This window comes from Contarinia nasturtii, unplaced genomic scaffold (genome assembly GCF_009176525.2).
Source record: "Contarinia nasturtii isolate CC-2019 unplaced genomic scaffold, AAFC_CNas_1.1 Cnas_scaffold_1037, whole genome shotgun sequence".
In the NCBI taxonomy this organism is placed as follows: domain Eukaryota; kingdom Metazoa; phylum Arthropoda; class Insecta; order Diptera; family Cecidomyiidae; genus Contarinia; species Contarinia nasturtii.
Window position 1 is genome coordinate 6,139,321 of NW_022198383.1, and position 20,715 is coordinate 6,160,035.

The window sequence follows — 20,715 nt, forward strand, 5'->3', positions numbered from 1 at the left end:
TGAAATTAATAAAATAATAAAATAAAATTTTATAGGCACATTTTCTAAAATGTGAAAGGCTCAATGCAAATTTCAAATGTAGCGATTGGTGTGTTCAGTACTTCGTGAAAACATTCGTAAAAAGGATTTTCAAACTTTCAAACATGTTTGAATACGAGCGAATGAGAATCGCAATTGCTTGAAAATGTTTTCGTTCAGACGTGCGCAAGTTTGATATTTAAAAATCCCCTTGTTCTGTTATCCGCAGTCAGAAAAAAGACCGAAAATGATTACTCGCAAAATAGAATCATGTGATTTCGTTCATGAGTTGATGGGAATTATATTCGTAAAAATCTTGAAAAAAATTAGTCAAAACCATTATCACAATTCCGTTTTAATGGGAGGTAATAAGTTCAATGAAATACACTCGTTTAACAGCATCAACCAAAAAAAAACGCCACCACGAATGCTGAAGCGGAAGTTAGAAAAAATTCAGTTGGTATGGCAACATGAATAATAGCATCAAACACATAAACAGAAAAAAACACAGCGAGCTACATATAATGTTGCCGTTTTATCAGCATTTAGTACTGTATGATGTCGTACATCCAGAGAGTGTATCTCTGGCGAGAGTTGCGTATTTAGTCGAGCAATTTATTCGGGAAATTGGTAAAACATATGAAAAAAATGCCTGTGGCTAAAAATTATTACGTTTTTCTCTATATTTCACGCTTCTCCCCTCATCCCAATAATTTTATTGCATGCACCCACATAATCGTTGTGGCACGCGCGCGCGCACATCGAATATTCAATTCGTTTCGTTTCATATTTTTGTATGTGTGCATGACAATTGTGACACAAACAATTACAACAAAAATGCCACCAAATTCGAATCGCACAAATGAATTAAGGGAAATGTTTCACCATTTCCGTATCGTTTGAACGATAATCTCGCTCTTTTTTATGGAACCAAAAGAATGAACTTTTTTCAAACAGCGCGCACTTTTATATTATCACAAATATGTTTCGACGCGGAAAGAATATATGGAACTTGATGAGAGAAAAAAAAAACCGGAACCAAAATCATCACTACGGTTAGAATAGTACGCTTACAACATCCTCAATGGCATTCTCATTTGACTGATACGGAATTGTAACGAATGAATCACATGAGTTGTCAACGAATTTCCATTGAATGAACGGAAGATTTAGTGATGAAATTTTTGTTCGATTCACTTTAAATCATTTTTTGATTATGAAAACTTTCAAATGTATAAATCCAAAATGTTGTTAAATTCTGAGTGAATTTATTCATTGACAACTTTATTTGTGTTTAAATTTCGTCACTTAATATTATGAAATTATCACCAAAACTGCGTTTGTGTCATAGAGTGAGATAATAGTTTCCAACTAGAATGTCATTACTTTTTCAGTTCACTGTTTGATTCTTCGATTTGTAACAGTGTCCAACATATTGTCGATGTGATTCAGTTTATTTGATTTCATTGATGTCTCTTGGTTAACTTGTGATGTGCGTGTGCGAGTGAGAAAATAGAGATTCAGAAATGTGATAAAGCGACAATTGTCGACAAAAATGTAATCAATGCAAAAGCAACAACAAAATTCGAACCAAACGTAAATTATCACATTTCAAGTCCTTGGCTAATTTTCGACAGCAATGATCATAATATGCCGTCATTACATTTTCGCAATCTGATGCGGATGTTAAACAATACCGATAACAACCGAATATTCTCGCACGAATACACACAGAGAGTGATGCGAGTCGCCCAAAACACGCACAGCGTCGCCAAAATAAAAGGAAGATAGAGCCGCCACTATATGCATATAGGAAATGTGCGATGAGACTGTTTCCGTTTCGAAATCTGATAATGAAATACGCATCTAATTGGGAATGAGTATCACATAAAAAATGCGAACATATTGGCGCACATCTTACATTATTGTTATCGAACAATCGTACGAAAAACCCAAATCCGACACAGATCGAGACTTAGTTTTATGTGTGTGAGTTTGCACGTTGCATCTATTATTATTGGATGTGTCGTCGGTGATGTTGGAACTTGGAAGTCGTTTTTATTTTTATTGTGAGCCGAATGTGATTTTCATGCCAAACTTGAAATCATAAAGGTGAACGAAAAGAATAAATGAAAAAGAAAACCATAAATTCGAATATATTGAGTTGACGGCAACCAGAGAGTGGGATAGAGAGAGAGAGGGAGATGAACTCACTTCCAATGAATGGCAAGCACAAAGTTTAATTAAATTTATTGGTTCGTTTAGCACTCGCATGTATTTTGCTAATGATAATGAGACACGATTGTCTACAGAATAACAATAAAATTCGAATCGTTTCGTGATTGTGCACGCATACAAAACAAGCCTTCGGCATCATTCAAAAATGATTTTGCCAAAGATAATATGCACACATACACACAATTTTTCTTCGGCATCCAGAGATTACTTAACCAATGAAAAGAAGAAGCAAACAAGTTAATTCAACCATTCCAATTCCAATTCTCTTCATTTTTTTTGTGCTGATTTTCTTTTGTTCTCTGCAATATGCACAGTGAACGTATTATGATATGTAGAATCACTAATAAAGTGTGATCCGGAATAATTCATTCATCAGCGTGCCTATTATGTTCATTTTCAAACTCAATTGGAAAGTTTGCATATTAATCAAATTTCTTCAATAAGCTTCGGAGAAAAAATTACAAGTCTTATGAATGCCATCACAGAGTCATATTAAAATTCAGCAATATATTCCCACATCGTGTCCCCCATTGCATTAAGAATCACAATGCAGAGGCAATGGATGTCCTTGAAGAAAATCCCACATTTTAAATTGGTAAATTATAACCATGATTTTATTTAAATCGACCAATCAAACCGAAATAAATTTTCAGCGCAAAAAAAAAAGTTTTTCGTTTGTATGTGACAAATATGAGAATTATATTACCCTTTTTTCTCGCTTCGAATGCAAATTCAGCATTTGCCAATGAGCAACAATAATGGGACGAAAAAATACGCGAACGACCGTTTCTTAAGACTGATTACATTTGCATCCGTAGTTTTCCATTAGTCACATAAAAAAGCATAAATCTTCATTTTTGGTTGAATAAATGTTCGAGTCGATTTTTCCAATTTTGCTTACGTAATCGGTCACGTACTCATCTTTTTTTCCCATTCTTTTCAATGTGCCGTCGAACAGAGTCTATCTCTCTCTCTCGCTCGCTCTCTTTACAATCGAAATGCTGTGTAGGTAATTTATCGATGGAATTTATTTTTCATCTATCTTTTTCAGCATATTTCATGTTCATTTTCTTTTCATCTATTACATTATTCAAGTTGAGCTCTTCTTCTTTTTTTCACGAACGAAGCAAACAACTTAAGCCCGGCAACATAACCTTTTGTTCACAATTCACAACAAATTGACTAATTCATTTCGTTAAATTTTCCAATTTTTTTTTCTCTCTCTTCTCGTTCACAGCACTACCCGAGGATCCTGAATTTACAGATGTCATAGAAAACATCACTGTGCCGGCAGGACGCAATATAAAATTAGCTTGCTCCGTGAAAAATTTGGGATCATACAAGGTACGTAGTAGAAGCGAAAAAAGATGAAAAATATCTCATGAATTTTAAAATAAATTGATGTTGATCGGACCACAAAAATATTCATCGACGAACGGACATGTCGCAAGAAATAACACCGATGTAATCCAATCGGACAAATTGTTCCATTAAGAATAAAAAGCATCTTCTCTACATTTAAGACTTTCATTAGAATTATGTGTGTGTGTGCAAGTTATTTGTTAAAATCTTATTGGCGCTTAACAACAGCGGCAACCAATCGAAAACGACGTGATGCTGCGTTTTTATTATCATGATTTCGGTCTCGAGTTTTGATTAGATCTCTGATTTTCATTTTGCAATCACTCCTTTCCTTTCTCACTCTCCAATTCTGACAAGCACACGAAGTCTTCTTTCGCATAAAATGTCAAAGTCAAAAACACAATATTCAAACCAGTCTTTAGCAATTGTTTTTATCACGATTCCCAACCGATTCGATTTTCATTGTCAATCCCTTGTTTGGATTTTTATATTGTAAGTTTGTTGTCGTTGCCGAACAACCCCTGCCTCCCTGTTTTTTCACTACTATTTTATCTTAACTATTTAAGCTAAACGACAACAATACATTCGAAGTTCTTCGTATCGAGATCTGAGCGGCCAACGACATCGATTGGTTATTCAATGCTCATCATGAGCAGAGCATAGGAAAAAAAGTAAGGTGGAAAATTGTGTTTGCCATATTCCTTATCGAATTCACATCGAATATTTGCCAAAATTGGCCCAAAGCGCATCGCAGAAGAAAAAATAAAGAACTCAAAACTTGAGGAGTTTTCTCGAACCGCATCAAACAATGCAAAGTTTGTTGTTGCGTTGTTCAAATGAGCATTCACTTCATCTATTCGGTCTTATTTTAGAAAAGAAAAGATAGAAAATTATTTCATTATTATTATCATCATTACTTCAAATGAACAAAGTTTCACTCATTCATTCACTCACTCAACCCCAAATTCGACACATGTTAACCCGCTCGCTGCAAACTTCAAACACAGAGAAATTAAATAACTTCATTCTTCCTTTCATATCACACAATGTTTCCATAATAACAAAAGTGAATTAAAAACAAAACCGACTCACATGAAAAAAAAAAAATGAAATTAAATCCAAACGCCAAAATCATCACGAGCTACCGCAATCATCTAATCATAAAAATATGGCAGATAAATAGATTAACCGAATGGGGATGTGTATACACGAGAATAGTATGTGTGTGTGTGCGTGCGTACGAGAAGAAAACACACACGCTTCGTTTTTTGTTGCCTTTGTACATACACCGGCAGTCGTTTTCATTCATTCTCGTGTGTGATTTCATTTTGCCAATGGAAACTGGCACATGTTTGCAAACATCTTCTGCCACAGGAATTCTTGACAGTGTTTTGTTATTGTTATATATATCAGGGTCGATGTTGGAATTAATAAAAGAGCATTGCAAAAACCATCGACTTCGAACTCAAATATATACTTTTGTACATATTGTACGGAGAGCAAATTGGCAGCAGAGTTAAAACAGGTACACATATGCATCGTCTAGCCTGTAGCCGTGGCCCCGAATCAAAGGATGCAGGAATCATGATATGAATACGTAATTTTCATTTAGGAATTGAACAATTTTCTACTTCATTCGGAACGAATCGAGATCAAAAAATGGGAAATGATCAACGGCTGCAAAGCATCCGCTATTATTTACTTTAATCAATCATTGTGGTTGAAAATGGTAGATGCGTACAGTTACATATACATTGCCACCCATCAACCCCCGAGTCATTTGCATTTTCAATTCAGATCAGTGTATCTGGGAAGCATCGAACTGTTGCCAAATGCTTCGATGTATTGAAATCCAATTAACTTTTGGAAAAAAATACAAACAAATAACATCCGAAGTTGACGCATTTTTCGGGCGACGGTTTTGTCTTTATGATTCTCTAAAATTGTTTTAATATTTTAAGCCAGACACCTTTTTCCACCATGTGCGGTTATGTGTGTGTGTGTAAAACGGATTTTGTTCACCGGTTTACATCAGACATCCCAAATGGTTTCAAGGTTTTTTTCTTCACCCTCTCTTGACTATTTTCGGTATTAAAAAGGTAGATGTTTGTAAAGCTTAACAGTTTATATGAACATTTTCCCAGAGTATGTGTTGAAATATTTGAGTTTCAACCGAGGATCCAAATCACAGCACAGAGAATTGAAAATTTGTTATACCAACCGAGTTTTTGTGAAACATCCATCGATTTGTTCCTTTAGTTTTCTGTCTGAAATCGTTTTACCACAACATATCTTGAATCTGACAAGTATATAAATCACAGCAATTTCATTTAAAGTCCCATAAATTCGTGGATAATATGCATAATATTAGCACTTGTGGTGGAAAAAATGAACGGTATCATGATGTATATGTGACGAGAAGTCACGTTCGTTTACCACCATAAAAATAAGTGAGCCAATCAACCAACTAATTTAACATGTCATTTTTGTGGTGTGAATTGCCAGCCGCCAGTCAATCAATATTGTTTAGTTTTGCTCGGTTTGCGGCAACGATAAATTGATAGCTCCACTTGATGAATTGATGTTAAAAAAGCGTGTGCAAGCGCTTATGAAACAGAATCATCATTAAATATTTAAAAAGGCGCATTTTGAATGTTTGACATGTTGCCACTCTCGCACCCAAGCCAATTACAAACAAAGACAACGATCCTTACGGTGTCAGCATTTAATATTACTTACACACGACAAATATGCTACTTTTTTCTCTCGATATTTCACTTCCTGCATTTCTTTCTTTCGACACCTATATATTTTGGCAGCAAAACTGTGAACGAAAAAAAAGCAGATTGTTTGTTTGCTCGTCGTTTTCGTTTGTTTTCGTGTTGATTTCATCTCCATGCAAACAATGTTCGCTCATTCAAATGCATGTCGAGTGTGTACACGCGGAGATCATGTACATGATGCTAAATGAAAAGACTTTTAATCTGTGTGGGGTGAATGTGAACTGAATTCGATTAGAAGTCTAAAAGAAAACAAAAAAAAAAACAATAACAAAAATCGAACGTGTAAGCAGCATTTTTTTCGGAAGACAAAAAAACCATCGATTTTACTGGAAGTCAAGCACACAAAAACTCATTTTCACTTTCTACACAATAATAAGTCTTCGTGCGTGTCCCTCATTTCATTAAAAATTTCAGTGTGTGCGCGAGCCAAAAAATGACAATGGATGATTCATAATCATTAAGAACATATTATGACATGACACAGCAGCTACAATAGAATAAAAATTATCCCATTTTGTACACACATACATGCTCACAGAAGACGTCAATTGTAATATTTGCGAACTCTGGTGGTGATTTACTAAATTACCACCATTACAATGTGTGGCATGGTGATTTTTGTATGTATTGTATGTGCTTTGCTGAGCAATATTACTATCGCTCAACGCAGTGTTGGTTGTAATACTGTACAGCGCTGTCACAGCAAAGCAAATACAATACATACAAAAATCACCATGCCGCACATTGTAATGGTGGTAATTTAGTAAATTACTACCAGAGTTCACAAATATTACAACTGACGTCTTCTGTGAGTGCGGTCGATGAACGCCGCATACATTGTCTTCTTCCATCTCTCTGTCTCTGTCTCTTTTCATTCCTGTCTTCCTCTTTCGAGTAGATTTTCGGCTAAATAAACTGTGTGTGTGTGTATGTGTTGTTAGTCGACGACAAACAAGAGATGGATGCGAAATGTATACTTCATTTTATCACTTTGGTGTCACAACCGCTGCTATTCATCTCTCTTCGCCAAAAAAATTTACCTGCAAATGAAGCGAATTTTGTGGGAAAATCAAGTAAAAGCAAAAGTTATTATGCATACAAGTTATAACACAAAGAGTGGAATAGTACCAGTAGCAGCATCATTATTGTAGCCCAAATTCGGGTGCGCATTTTTTTTATTTTCACGGGAAAAAAGAAAGAAACAACATGTTCAAATCACATACACCATACAGCACCTGAGAAATGTCAACATTGGAATTTAAGGGAAAAAATGCCCGAAAAAGAGTGTAGAAACATTCACGAGACAACGAATGGAAAATAAATGACAGGAAAAATTCGGTACACGAAAAAAAAAAAATTGCGAACAAAGTGAATTGATGAAACGATGGTAAAAAAGAGAGACACCATGGAACAATATTGTTGAAGCAAGCAGAGAAAAAAAATGAACTTCATTAATTTTCCTTTTTGTCGTTTGTGTTGATATAATTCGTGTGTCGCAAAGTAAACGTCATCGTGGTTGACTCTGGTGGTTCATTGTGAGCCGCGCCACTCCGCGCTGACGCTTTCACAATGTAATTTTTCGCAATTCATCTATTGTTGAAAAATGTCGGTTTATTTTAACTTTTTTTTCTTCTTCGTACTGCGGGATTTTGCTTGATTTTCTTTTTTTGCAATTTCAACAATATAGTGTTTTGGGACACGAGCGAGCGAGATGCATCTCACTCTCGTCATGCACGAGACGCGCACCCAGCTCAGATATAATGTAATGATACTGTTTCGCGTACTCACAAAGTCACTGTCGCTCTCTGTCTCTCTTCTTTTCTCGCGTAACATTATGTGTACAAAAGTCACATTATAGATACTTTGTTATGCTAATCATACACTCGCCTCTGAAACATCATTACTTCGGTTCATCATTTGTTGTTCGTATTCGGAGTTTTTTCGCATCAAAAATGTGTCTCTTTCTCTATCTCTCTTTATGTCTGAGTGTCTCTCTTTCACTCTCTACTTTGTGTCGTTTTAAAAATCTACTTTGGTTTTTAAAGGTTTGTTTGTTGGTCCTGGTGTCTCGCCTCTCAAATTGGCTTCGGGTGTTTCTAAGGTTTTGTGTGTTTTTTGCTTATGAAAATGTGGTGCAATTTCTCATATTCAAGCTCAAGCATTTCTCGTACCGAATGCCTGCCCCGAAGAAACTACTCATTTTTGCAATCATCATTGCGATTTGTCTCTCATTGTATGTGCATGTGTACACACGCGACGGTCTCACCACCGAAAAATATGCTTTTCAAATGAAGTTAAATGTATTCTGTTGCACGAGTTCACATATATACACAAAATATTTAAGCCGATTGCCGGGCGAGATAGAGCAGGTTCGCCGTTTTAACGAGTTCGATGTGTACACATTGCGAGAAAGAGAGAACATTTTTAGTTGCAAAATTGCGCTTCCATTATTATCTCACCGAATAAAACATTCAAATTAGGGATTTTCGTTACGTTTAACACAAATTCTTTTCTCTCTCTCTCTCTCTCTCTCTCTCGTTCTCTCTCTCTCTCGCTCTCTCTCTCGTTTGAGTTATTTTGGAAACGTCAACACACATGCATCGACTGTTGAAAAGCTGTACAAACTGTGATTTGATGGACAATTTATATAAATATACTCGAACGATGATAACTTTAAGACGAACGATTTTTCGAGAAATCTCCTTCAAGTTCAATGCATTCAACGAGATGAAGCAAGTGAAGCGCATCTGGCCGATTAACATTGGACTGAGTCCATAATAATTGAAAATGATGAAATCCAAACAATCGACCGAAAAATCCGGATTTTCGGATTGTTGTGTGTTGATGTGAATGTGGAAACAGTGATGACATGATGGTTGAGTGTACATTCAACGCAACAGCGATTTGTCAAAACTCCTGTCGAAATGGTAAACGTGCTTCGACGAAAATAGACGACAGAGACACAAAAAACACACTCACAACTAAAATATGCACAACTATTTTGAATACGATTTCGATTTATCTTCATTTCACTGTTTAGTATGAATAAAGATGCAAATTTGCATTTTCACCGTTTGTTATTGCTACTGCTGCTGTCGCTACTAATACTACTGTTGTCAACAGATTGTTATATGTATGTGGATGTGTGTGCTCTGGATCACGATGATTCAAAGGATGAAACATACACAAGTGTACATTGAACTTGATAAGATTTCTTTTCCATTGTTCCATTTCTTTTTATTCATTCGATTCTTTTTCGTTTATCCTTCTTCTTTTTTTTGTGTGCATAAAAATGTCGAAAAGCATTTGCAATAACAACAAATCGGCCGAATGCGAATTGTTTCCAATGTTCTTGTCGTTGAAAATGAAAATCAATATGTCACAAGTGGTAACACGTCTTTCTACCGTAATGAAAAGCATAACAGTGGAGTTCTTATTTCGTTTTAAGAGAAAAAGAGATTGTCGGCTGTATTTCCTTCGAAAAGCAGATAATGATGAATGGCTTGAAGAATGGGCGCAAATATACACCTACACACAAATAAACCGACACCGTTTCACTCGATGAATAGAAAGACGAACTGCATGTTGAATAAATACTATTCACGTGCACCGTAAGCATGATAAATTATTGACGATGAACGACGAACACATTTCAACTCAATTCGAATGAGAAAGAAAGAGAGAGATAGATAGAGAGAGAGAGAGAGGTGTAAAAGCACACAGTTACATCGAAAAGCCAAAATTGCTCGGAATTTAAACAGTTTGCTTTTTCGATCTTCTTAACATGGCAAAATGAGCGAAGGATTTGTATGTGTATGTGTTTGAGATTGAACGTGTGATTTCATGCTCGATAAAGATGAACAGAAACGTGCAGAAAGGACAGGCGGCTTCATGAATTGGTGCTGTGTACAGCGCACATACACATATATTGACAAATCGGTTTGGTAATTCCAATCATATTACAAATTTAGTATACCCGTTTATTTGGTTAAAATTCGGGACGTTCCAACCAAACGACCTAACTAAACGATACTGATGGATATTTAATGCTCTTGTTACAAAATTTGACCAGGTGTATCCACTTTTATGTGGTTTTTCCACATGCATACAATATCGTGAATGTGTTATCGCATTCAAATGCTGCTTCGAATAACAAGTTCCCACTTTATTTGACGCATTTTCTCATGCATATATCGAATTTCATCACCATCCCCCATCAAATCATCGTCATTATGTAGAACGATATGTAGTTGATAAAATCCAAAGATAAATCGATTTTTATTTTTAATACAAATTATTTACTCTCTTTCTCTTTCTCTCTCTCTGTACCTAGGTCGCATGGATCCACTTTGAACAATCGGTATGCCATCTCAATATTGACATCTGCAAGTCGGCATTTCCAATTCACAATCAAACACAACTGTTTCTCTGTCCTTCTAATTTTTTTGCATTTAGGCTATTTTGACAGTACACAACCATGTAATCACCCGAAATCCACGGATCAGTGTGACGCATGATAAACACGATAAGCATCGTACATGGTTTTTACACATAAACAATGTCAAAGAGGAGGATCACGGCCGATACATGGTTTGATAACATAACTAACAAGCAATACAATCTGACGCTGAAAATCTTTTCTTCTTATTTTATTTGCAGTGCCAAATAAACACCGTAACAGCGAAGACGCAATTCGGCTTCGTTCATGTTGTAGGTATGTGGTCATTTGTTTCTTTTATTCGTATTACCATAGCGAAGAGCAACCCCTTTTCAGTCGGTATCTTGTTACAAATCATTTTCTATGCGTCAATAGATTTGTGGCCGAGACGTGGTCGCTTCAGTCGAAATGAAGCGTATCTTTTTATTTGGAATAAAGGCGAAATAAAAAGTATTCAGAAATATACATTGCCAACCACTGGTATGCAACCGGATACTCAAGCTTTTCCTCTTCCGCACAATTCCAACCAACAATTGCAATCTTTTTGTACAAATCGAAAAAAACTGACTCGACAAAATGCAACGCCATTGCAAAACTTACAAAGCCATTTAGAAAATAAACTCCACTTTTAGTGTATCCGCTTTTGTCGGCAGCGGCTATACCAATTTATTAGTTAACAAGGACAAAAAAAAGCGAAACCAATACCATAACATTTTTACAAAAAAAATGTACAGTTTGAGTGTTTTTATTGTTTGATAATTTTTCTGTCTGCAAACCGGATTTGTTCATGTTTTTTTTTTATCAAAACAAAATGAACATAATTCTACTGTAGACTAATTAAATGATTTGATTCGGTTAGAATAAAAAGTAGACTTGAAAAAATGACATTTAAAAACTGCTGTGTTTCATAGATGATGACGTAAAATTTTTTAGGGGGGGGTGATGGAAAAATCCATGGGGGGTCCCTGACGATGTCAACAATTTGTACAAAATGAGGATAAAATCGTTTTTTTTTTGGAAGTCACTTTTGGAGACGAAAATCCCTAGCAAATCGGAAGAATTTTCTCGGCCAAAAAAAGTGAAGAGCAAAAAAAAGGTCCTCATTTCCAAAATTGTTGAGGGTTCCTAAAAATATTTTAGGGGGGGTCATCCAACCCCTAGGAACCCTCGTCATAACCTATGGCAGTGTTTAAATTTTTATTTAAAGTGGGGTCTTTATTCTAGCTCATTCGTTTCACATTTTTCTGCAACTTTCCTTTCAAATTACTGTTAATCGTACTGTAATTCGAATAAATACTTGTTCAATTTTGAAAGCTACTTACGTCGAAAGCTGCATTTTACTCTTCCATAATTTGGCTGCTAATTAATTTTTAATAAATTTTAAAACAAAGCCAAAAAGCACTTCTGAACAAAAAAACTGCCAACACTCAAAACTCAATAAAAAATACTGCTTGTTCTATTAAACGAGAAAATGACGGAGAATCAAAATGGCGAAATGAAAATGGGATCCAAATGCCGAAATGAGACACAAAAGACAAAGCACGACCAACATGTATTGTTGTGATTAAAAGCAGCACCACAGTCGCGGTAGACACGTCGCTCTGAAAGCATTACGTTATTACAGTTTTGTTATTATGATTGTTGTACCATGCAATTCACGCTACACCGTGGCGCATCATCTCTCACTTCACATTCCATGCAGCGTTAAAATGCACGATTTTCCACATTTTCGGGTCGCTCTCGCTCTTGTCATCGCATTTTCACCGATGAAGATGATAATTTGTTTAATAGGTGCTCAAGCAACATCTTTGTGCATAAACTCATTTTTACAACGTTCAACTCCATCAAAAACTCCGAAATGAATTATGTGCATAACAAAAATAACAAAAAAAAAGTACGCATGCAGAGAGAGAGAGAGAGTCAATTGAAATGAAAGAAAACGACTTACAACAAACATTCACTCTGCTCAAAAAACTTTTACCAATAAACATATTTTTCATTCACTCGCTCTCACTCAGGACAAACAGACCTTTTATTGGGTCAGGTTGTTGTTTTGTTTTTCTTTCTGCTTCTGCAACTTCTGTTTCTCCATTTTCTTGTCAATGTGTGTGTGGTTGTGTCGCTGCTTTGGTGACTCCGCTGGTGTAATCGAGTAATATCACCATCATTGTATACATTATACAACATAAAATCTTAACAGTGTCGTGCTTTTCTTTCCATGTTTCATCGCGGCGTATGGAAAACCATTTTAATATAAATAAATTACATTTTTGTGGACTCAATGTCGCAATTATCATTTATCATCGCTGAAACACGGCATATTTTTCATTCACCATCGCACTCTACGAAGCGTCAGAGAAGAAAAACCTCTTTTTTTCGCTCAGCTGTATTTTTCATACAAAGTTGTTTTCATTCAATGAAGTTTATGGAGCGAGAGTGAATGGGAATGAAAACAAAACCGAACAAAAAAATGTGAATACAAAAAATGCAATTTCTCGGCGCATCGAGTTAATGAAGTCAGGTTGAAGAGAGAGAAAATTCCGATGAGTATAAACGTCTCCTCAATTAAACAAGTGATGACTCTTGTCGTCGTTCGTTTTTTTCGCATTATAATGATTTAAAACTAACCATCTTCCTTTGTAGGGGAAAAATTCGATTTTTTCTCTCTCTGAACGTTAAAATTTGCAAACGTGTTGACATGCACAATGTAGAAAAAAGATAGAAAAAAAGGGCAAAAACTAATTGAATTATTCGGTGAAATAGCGATCGAGTCGATGAGCGTGTCAGCAAAAACAATGCATAATTGTGGAAATAATGGAAAACTAATCTCGATAAATCGTGGTTTTGTGACCAAAACTGACTGTCACCAAGTGCAAAACACAATGACTAACTTACGTTTAATAACTAATGGCCATCAATGTCGAATTGCACGTACTGCATTTGGTCCCATGGCGTTTCGTTTTTGTACTCTGTTTGTCTCTCCCGCTCGATGATTTCGAATTCAACAAAACGGAGATTTGTTGTTTCAATACAATGGAACACACTCTCGCATCAGTTTCGGTCGTTGTGCTTTTTTCTTGCTTGTATGTTCTGTGTGTCGCGCGCTGATACAAATTTATGGAAACGGACCAAGACTCCGAAACTTTCACCAGACCCAAAAGAGAAATTACTGGCAGAATTCAATTTAACCCAATGTTCATGTGTATTCAAAGCCGTCGAACATTTTCAAAAAAAAATAGTGCACACGGAGAGAAATCGACATACGACGAAAATTCCAAATGTTTTCCATACACACATACAGCACAGCATTGAAAATGAGGAAGTGTTATGTGCACCAAACGACCAACCGACCGACTGGACAAACCAAAAAAAGTCATTGTGTCGCCGCGACTCGTTCGACATTTGACAGCATAATAATTTTCAAAATTACATTAGTTTAATCAAACTTTTCTATTAAAAAAGTTTATTTTTTTCGATTGTTCAGTTAGTAGGTTAGACGATTGGTAGTTTTCGGATGACTGTCAACCAATCGATTGTGTTATTTTGTACGAAATTCCCTGAATTTGCAACACTAGAGTGTAAAACAAAACACATGCAATGAAAACATTAATGGTGCCATTTGATTTGGTGAACAATCGATTTTGCCGCTTTGTTGAGACAGATGAGAGAGGCAGAGACAGATAGAGAATGAGAAATAACGAGAAAAAACTCGTACACTCGATTGGTGTTGAGAGCAAACGCTTGTCTACCAACGCTAGTCGAAGAATAATTCAACTCTTCGTTCTATTTTATTTATTGATTTCGATTATGAAAATTTATGGGAATGAGCTCAAACATCGCCAATGGCAAAAATTTCGTACACAATGTTCAATGCTTTCGGACTATGATTGTCGTTCTTTGTTCCTAAACATTTGGTGCTTTTTTGGGATGACATTGGTTATTTACATTACGAATCATCGTACATTATATGAAATCAAAAATTATGATTATTTGTTCAGTTGGTGCACATAAAAATGAGCATGTTTTTTTTGGCATACCAAAATGTACGAATACCAAACTTTTTGCTCCAAAAAATTAGGATTTATGAAAGTTTTTTTGTTTGTTTGACACAAAAATAACTAACACAATGTCTAATAAGCAATTCCAGAAGATGTTGAAAATATGCTCTTCGTTTTTATTGCAGTGCCGCCAAATATCGAAGATTCACTTACATCAACCGATGTTGTAGCCCGGGAAGGGTCGAATGTGACTCTAAAATGCAAAGGTACGTATTCGATTCTCTCGCTCTCTCGTTCTCTTGGTTTATTTGTCGTTTTTTGTTTGTTTTTTCGTAAAGCATCGGGCAGTCCTGAACCAATGATAAAATGGAAGAGAGACGACAACAATAAAATATCAATTAGCAAAGGCTTAAGTGGTGAGTATCGATTACCCTATTCGCATTATCATATTTCACATAAAAGTATCAATTTATCGTCCCAAACTTTTATGCATCCACTTTCACATGATGATAAATGTCGTGTGCGTGTATATGTTTGTATTTACAGTGACCGAATGGGAAGGTGAAGTTTTGGAAATAGCTCGAATATCGCGTCTCGACATGAGTGCGTATCTGTGTATTGCAAGTAACGGGGTACCGCCAAGCGTTTCCAAACGTATAAAGTTAAGCGTCGATTGTAAGTATGCAATATGTATATGTGCAATGACTCTTTGGCTCCATGCCATCCGATCATTTTTTTATTTCAATATCAATTTTACATATACTCTTTTTTACCCTTTCCATTTTCATTTTAGTTCCGCCGATGGTGTGGATTCCCCAAGTAAGTTTTAGCGCACACATGAATACTGTGAATTGTCAAAGAAAATGTTGAAAGAGGATGATAGATATTTTTGATTTCCCACAGCAACTCGTCGGGACACCCGTTGGATACAACATTTCGCTTGAATGTTTCATTGAAGCATATCCAATATCGTTAAATTATTGGTCAAAGGATGACAGCGATATGATACACGATTCCAGCAAGTACAAGTAAGTGTTCAGCCAAATTAGGCCAATTTTCTCCCATATTATTTACATTGCTAACCTAATCTTAGGAGTGCTCATATTTCCGAAAATATTTCATGTAATAGTTTTCAATGAATTTTTTTTTGTTTGGCACATACAATTCGATTAAAGTTGAATTTTGTACATGTTCCACTTTTCATTATAATGGTATTTTTAATTTTCTCACTTCGCAGAACTGAAACCGTTATCAATCGGCCATCGTACAAGTCAACGATGCGCCTAACTATCACCAATGTTAAAAAGGATGACTATGGAATGTACAAATGTGAGTGTTTTCTTCATCACATCTACTGATAGATGTACTATTTCCATCTATATAAATCTATTTATAAAAAATTTATTTCATAAAAAAATACAACTATACAAAAATACTTGGTATTTTTTCAGGTGTTGCGAAAAATCCGCGTGGTGAAACAGATGGCACAATTCGTCTTTATTGTGAGTATTCATTATTTACGTGCGTTTTGAATAAATAAAATTCAACTAGGGACTCTCTTTTAACCCTTAACCGCACAGGCTAAAACAGTAACGTAAGCGCACAGGTGGGGTCTTTTTGGACCCATGAGAAATTTCATACAAAACTTATGCAAAATGGTATCCAATGAGTAAAATATGTCATTTTATAGTTAAAACATAGCTTATTCCTTACTTTCCAATACAGCATCACAATTTAATATTGATTTTTATGGAAAAAAAAATCAATTATAGCCAAAATTCTTGGTAGTTATTGATATGTACGACTTTCAGACAGTCGTGTCTTTCACTAATATCGCTAATCGACAGTCGTTGGCCAGGTTATGTGCTTCGTGTACTGCGCCGAACTACCTCTCGATATGTGAGATCGATATAGAGAATGCTTCCCGAAGGGCGATCGCATGAGATTGCGCTGCTTCCGTTCTTCCTCCATACTTGGCAAACATGTTGTTAGACGTTCGCAACAAGGCAAACCCTGCCACACCAGCAACGTTCACCAAATTCACGAAATATGCCCATACTTTGTGTTTTGGATAGGATAGATCCGTAAGATCTCCGCAAGAGCTGGATCTAAGCGTGCGTAGGCCGCCGCATGATACATACTTTGATTGGCACGCCTGCTTTGATTTGCGCGTCGAAGCAACACAGAAAAACGAACGGATATATCATGCGGCGGCGTATGCACGCTTAGATCAAGCTCTTGTGGAGATCTTACGGATCTATCCTATCCAAAAAAAAACAATGTATGAATATATAATATAATGGCAAATGCCATTTGATTTGCGATGAACAGTATACGTCACGGACAAAACAATTTACTGTGTTGTTGTTTGATGAAATGTAAATTGTTGTGTCAACAAATCTCCATGAGTTTCATATTGGCCCATACAGAATACATCATTTCCCATACAAAATAATTTGGGGTCCAAAAGACCCCGTTGTGCTTTTACGTTAGTATTTTGTATAAGACTTCCCAAAACTTCATCTATGCACCAAACATTGAAATCTTTGATTTTATCACATAGATATGATATTAAAAAAGAAAACGCTCAGCGAAATTTTCCAATTTTTTTTTATATTTTTGTGATTTTTTCAAAAAACTAACTCTTAGGGCCTAAGAGACCCCACGTGTGCGTTTGAGGGTTAATGAAATTTGTCAGAAAATACAAAATCATTTTGCATTCATTGAATGAATTTTCTATTGTAAATTTTCTGTTGTGAATTCACCCAAAAACAGCCAACATATGTGTATGTCTTGAAATCCCTGTTATTATCCATGGATTTGACAACCGAATAAGCCAAGATTATCACCTACCTTGACACTACGTATTCAATGCTCCTTTTCCAAACCATTCTAACTCTCTGTATCTCTCTTGAACAAAGTTCTTTTTTTATTCAAAATGATGCTTTTCTTTATTTATTTTAAAGTTGACGAATCATTCTTCGGGCAAATTTTATTTTTGTTTGATCAAATAAAAAAAATGAATCCGATTTCTTGCAAGCTCCTACTGTTTCCATGTTATGCATAACAGCTTGTTGATTGATGTGTGTTATAATTAATATCCATATCCTTTATTTTGTCTTCTTTCTTTTATCATTTTGATTCTTCAAATAACGCAAAATATCGATTGAATCCGAAATCCATCATATGAAAAATAAACATGTTTAAGCAATTGATTTCAAATGTAAAGATACTTCCGTATACAAATTCAACGCGAGTTAAATCTACATATACTCCATGACATATGTTTGGAAATGACGTGCTTTGTAAAATCTTCTGCTATTTTTTTGCTCCCGTCGATTTGGGCTCATGTTTAAAATTGGATCGGGATTTGTTTAACCGAGAATTTAAAGTTTGTTATCGTTGGTTGATGTTGGAATCCCATTTGGATGTATACATCGAGAACCAATACGTATGTAAAAAATCAGCAAGAGAATTCTGGGCTCAAAAGCCGTATTTATCTTTAATTTCAACAAAATCCCGAAAGAAGAAATGTCCTTTTTCAAATGTATAAACAACATAAGATGTTTGTAAAAATGCTCAACGAAAAGAAGGCCAACAAAAATCAAGCAAACAAACACAAGGTTGGAATGTATTTTTTCTCAGCCAAAACAATATGTAATTACATTAATGCGTCAACAAATCGAAGTCGAATAAATATTGAATGATTTTGATGCGCACCCGTGTCCCCTCAATCACACATTATCGACTAATAAGCCAAAATGATTTTGATTGAAAAAAAAGAACAACAAATATTATTTGTCTGCACATTGTAATTTCAATCGATTTACCTATGACCAATGAACGAAGTGGAGGTGAACCATCGTGGCGAAAGCTAATTGAAACAAATGATTTGTTAGTAATTGAGTTGTATTCTATAATTTTTTATTGTTGTTGTATTTTAATTCTGTATGATAGCATCGAGTCCGCCGACCACAATGGCACCACCGTCAACTACCACATCAGAGCGGCCATTGCACGAAAATCAACCGAAAAATATTTTCGAAGCGCCGATTTTCCGCCAAAGGGATAGGGATAACAATACCATTCAATTCACCGACAAAGGTAACCATTATAAAACAATTTTACCGCGGTCATGTTTCATTATTCATGATTAATCGTAATTACGCTAGATTTGTAATTCGACATTTTTTTGACACAAAAAAAATCCGTATTCCATCGTTTTATATTCATTAACAGGTTTAAAATATCAATCGAATCTTAACGAAATCGATAAATCCGAACAAAAGTCACAAGTGGACAGTTCGAGTAAAGTATTCGAATGGCCTTCAAAAGATGAAGCAAATGTTGACAGTGAGTGATCAATTTTGTTTTTTTTTTTTTTTTTTTTTTCAAACTATACTACAATATTTTCAGATTAAATTCTTTTTTATTCGCAATTTATCAACGATTTGCTTCCTTTTCAATATTTTGGTTTAAAACATCGTTGGTTTTTCTTTTTTCAATTTCTGAAGGTGGCGCCTCGGTTATTAATGGCGTGCAAAGAGTGTCGCAATCAATCAGCACCTTCGAAAAATTCCGAATTCTGATAATTTTAAGTATTTTAACAATTGCAATGACATAATCATTAATTTCTTTGTTATTAGCCTAAAATGAACACACACGCATAAATGAGCTCACACAATAAACACACACAATTACCAACTAACAAATATTTATGCAAAACAAAACCCTATTTTATGTATTGTAAATAAGAAGTTAACTCATGTAGCGGAATGTAGTTAAACAAATAATACAATTTCTAGATGGCATGCACAAGTAACGAAATAATAACCACAACAACCACACTGTGTTTAGGTTTATAAGATAAAATAGTCACCAACCAAAAAAAGAAATGATGTTATCAAATACTGAATCCAATTGCCAAAGAAAAGAAATTGCCAATTGTTAATCTTGTACGATTTCTGTTTGGTGGCGGTCCGCTCCGCAATCGGGGCCGTCACAAGCTTAAAGAAGCAAGATCTGAAATGCACACATTAAATAGTATAAAAGATCCAAATATATTTGCTCAGGTAAGTTAACAGATCACTTCATTCTCAAAAATCAAAATATTCGAATAAAAAAAGCGCCAACAGTCGAAGCCCAGGTTTCCTTTTGCACCACATTTTAAATCGATATTCTCAAAGAAAAGGCAAGTGTGTGTTTCGAAATAAAAACTGCTTTTATTGTGAATTTGGGCGCGTGAAATGAAAAATAACTTTTGAGAGATCTATGTAAATAGCGATTTTGTTTTTGATTCTTTGACGTTTTTGATTTGTTTTGTAGTGCAAAAAAAAAATAATATATTTAAAAGAAATGGAAAAGTTAGTTAAAATAATCAAAAGTATATGTATCAAATAGAATTAACGTATATTTCCAGGGCTTGTTAGGTGAGCGAAAGGGAGATTAATTTTGAAAACGTTCTACATTTATTTTTATTCAATTGAAACAAAATCGAAATGAAAAAAATAATTAAACCAATTTTTTGTTTTGATTCGCTTATTCTAAAAAAAAATCGATGTTTATCAAATGTTAACTTTTATTGCAAATCATTGAAAAATATTATTTTCAACTTCGTAACGAAAACAAGAAAAAAGAATAATACATAAAAACCACACAATGATTAATTATCACTTAGAGACTAATCGAACACGAGCCCCGGCTAATTGAAATGATATATACATAAATAATCGATGAATCATTTGAGGGGAAAACTCCGAAGGAACTCGACCAGTAACAATGTAATTCAGTAAGCAAACAAATCGAAAGACCGAAATTATGTACGGATCGCTGAGCTAATTGAAATGATTTCTCAATAAAAAAACACTCATTTACCAAA

General features: G+C 35.1%; 1 protein-coding gene across 5 annotated transcripts in view; it reads left to right on the forward strand.

The window, feature by feature from the left end:
- LOC116343968 (lachesin-like) overlaps positions 1–20,381 on the forward strand; it is a 47,982-nt gene extending 27,601 nt beyond the window's left edge. For all 5 annotated transcript variants that reach the window (XM_031772307.1, XM_031772308.1, XM_031772306.1 and 2 more), the window contains 14 exons: positions 3,494–3,600; positions 10,735–10,761; positions 10,857–10,991; positions 11,061–11,115; positions 15,023–15,103; positions 15,176–15,253; positions 15,384–15,512; positions 15,631–15,656; positions 15,741–15,865; positions 16,075–16,166; positions 16,289–16,339; positions 18,795–18,941; positions 19,077–19,190; positions 19,352–20,381. In XM_031772307.1, the coding sequence (XP_031628167.1) occupies positions 3,494–3,600; positions 10,735–10,761; positions 10,857–10,991; positions 11,061–11,115; positions 15,023–15,103; positions 15,176–15,253; positions 15,384–15,512; positions 15,631–15,656; positions 15,741–15,865; positions 16,075–16,166; positions 16,289–16,339; positions 18,795–18,941; positions 19,077–19,190; positions 19,352–19,461 (1,277 nt within the window). In that variant the 3' untranslated portion in view covers positions 19,462–20,381. The remainder of the gene's footprint in view (positions 1–3,493; positions 3,601–10,734; positions 10,762–10,856; positions 10,992–11,060; positions 11,116–15,022; positions 15,104–15,175; positions 15,254–15,383; positions 15,513–15,630; positions 15,657–15,740; positions 15,866–16,074; positions 16,167–16,288; positions 16,340–18,794; positions 18,942–19,076; positions 19,191–19,351) is intronic.
- Positions 20,382–20,715: the final 334 nt, after the last annotated feature.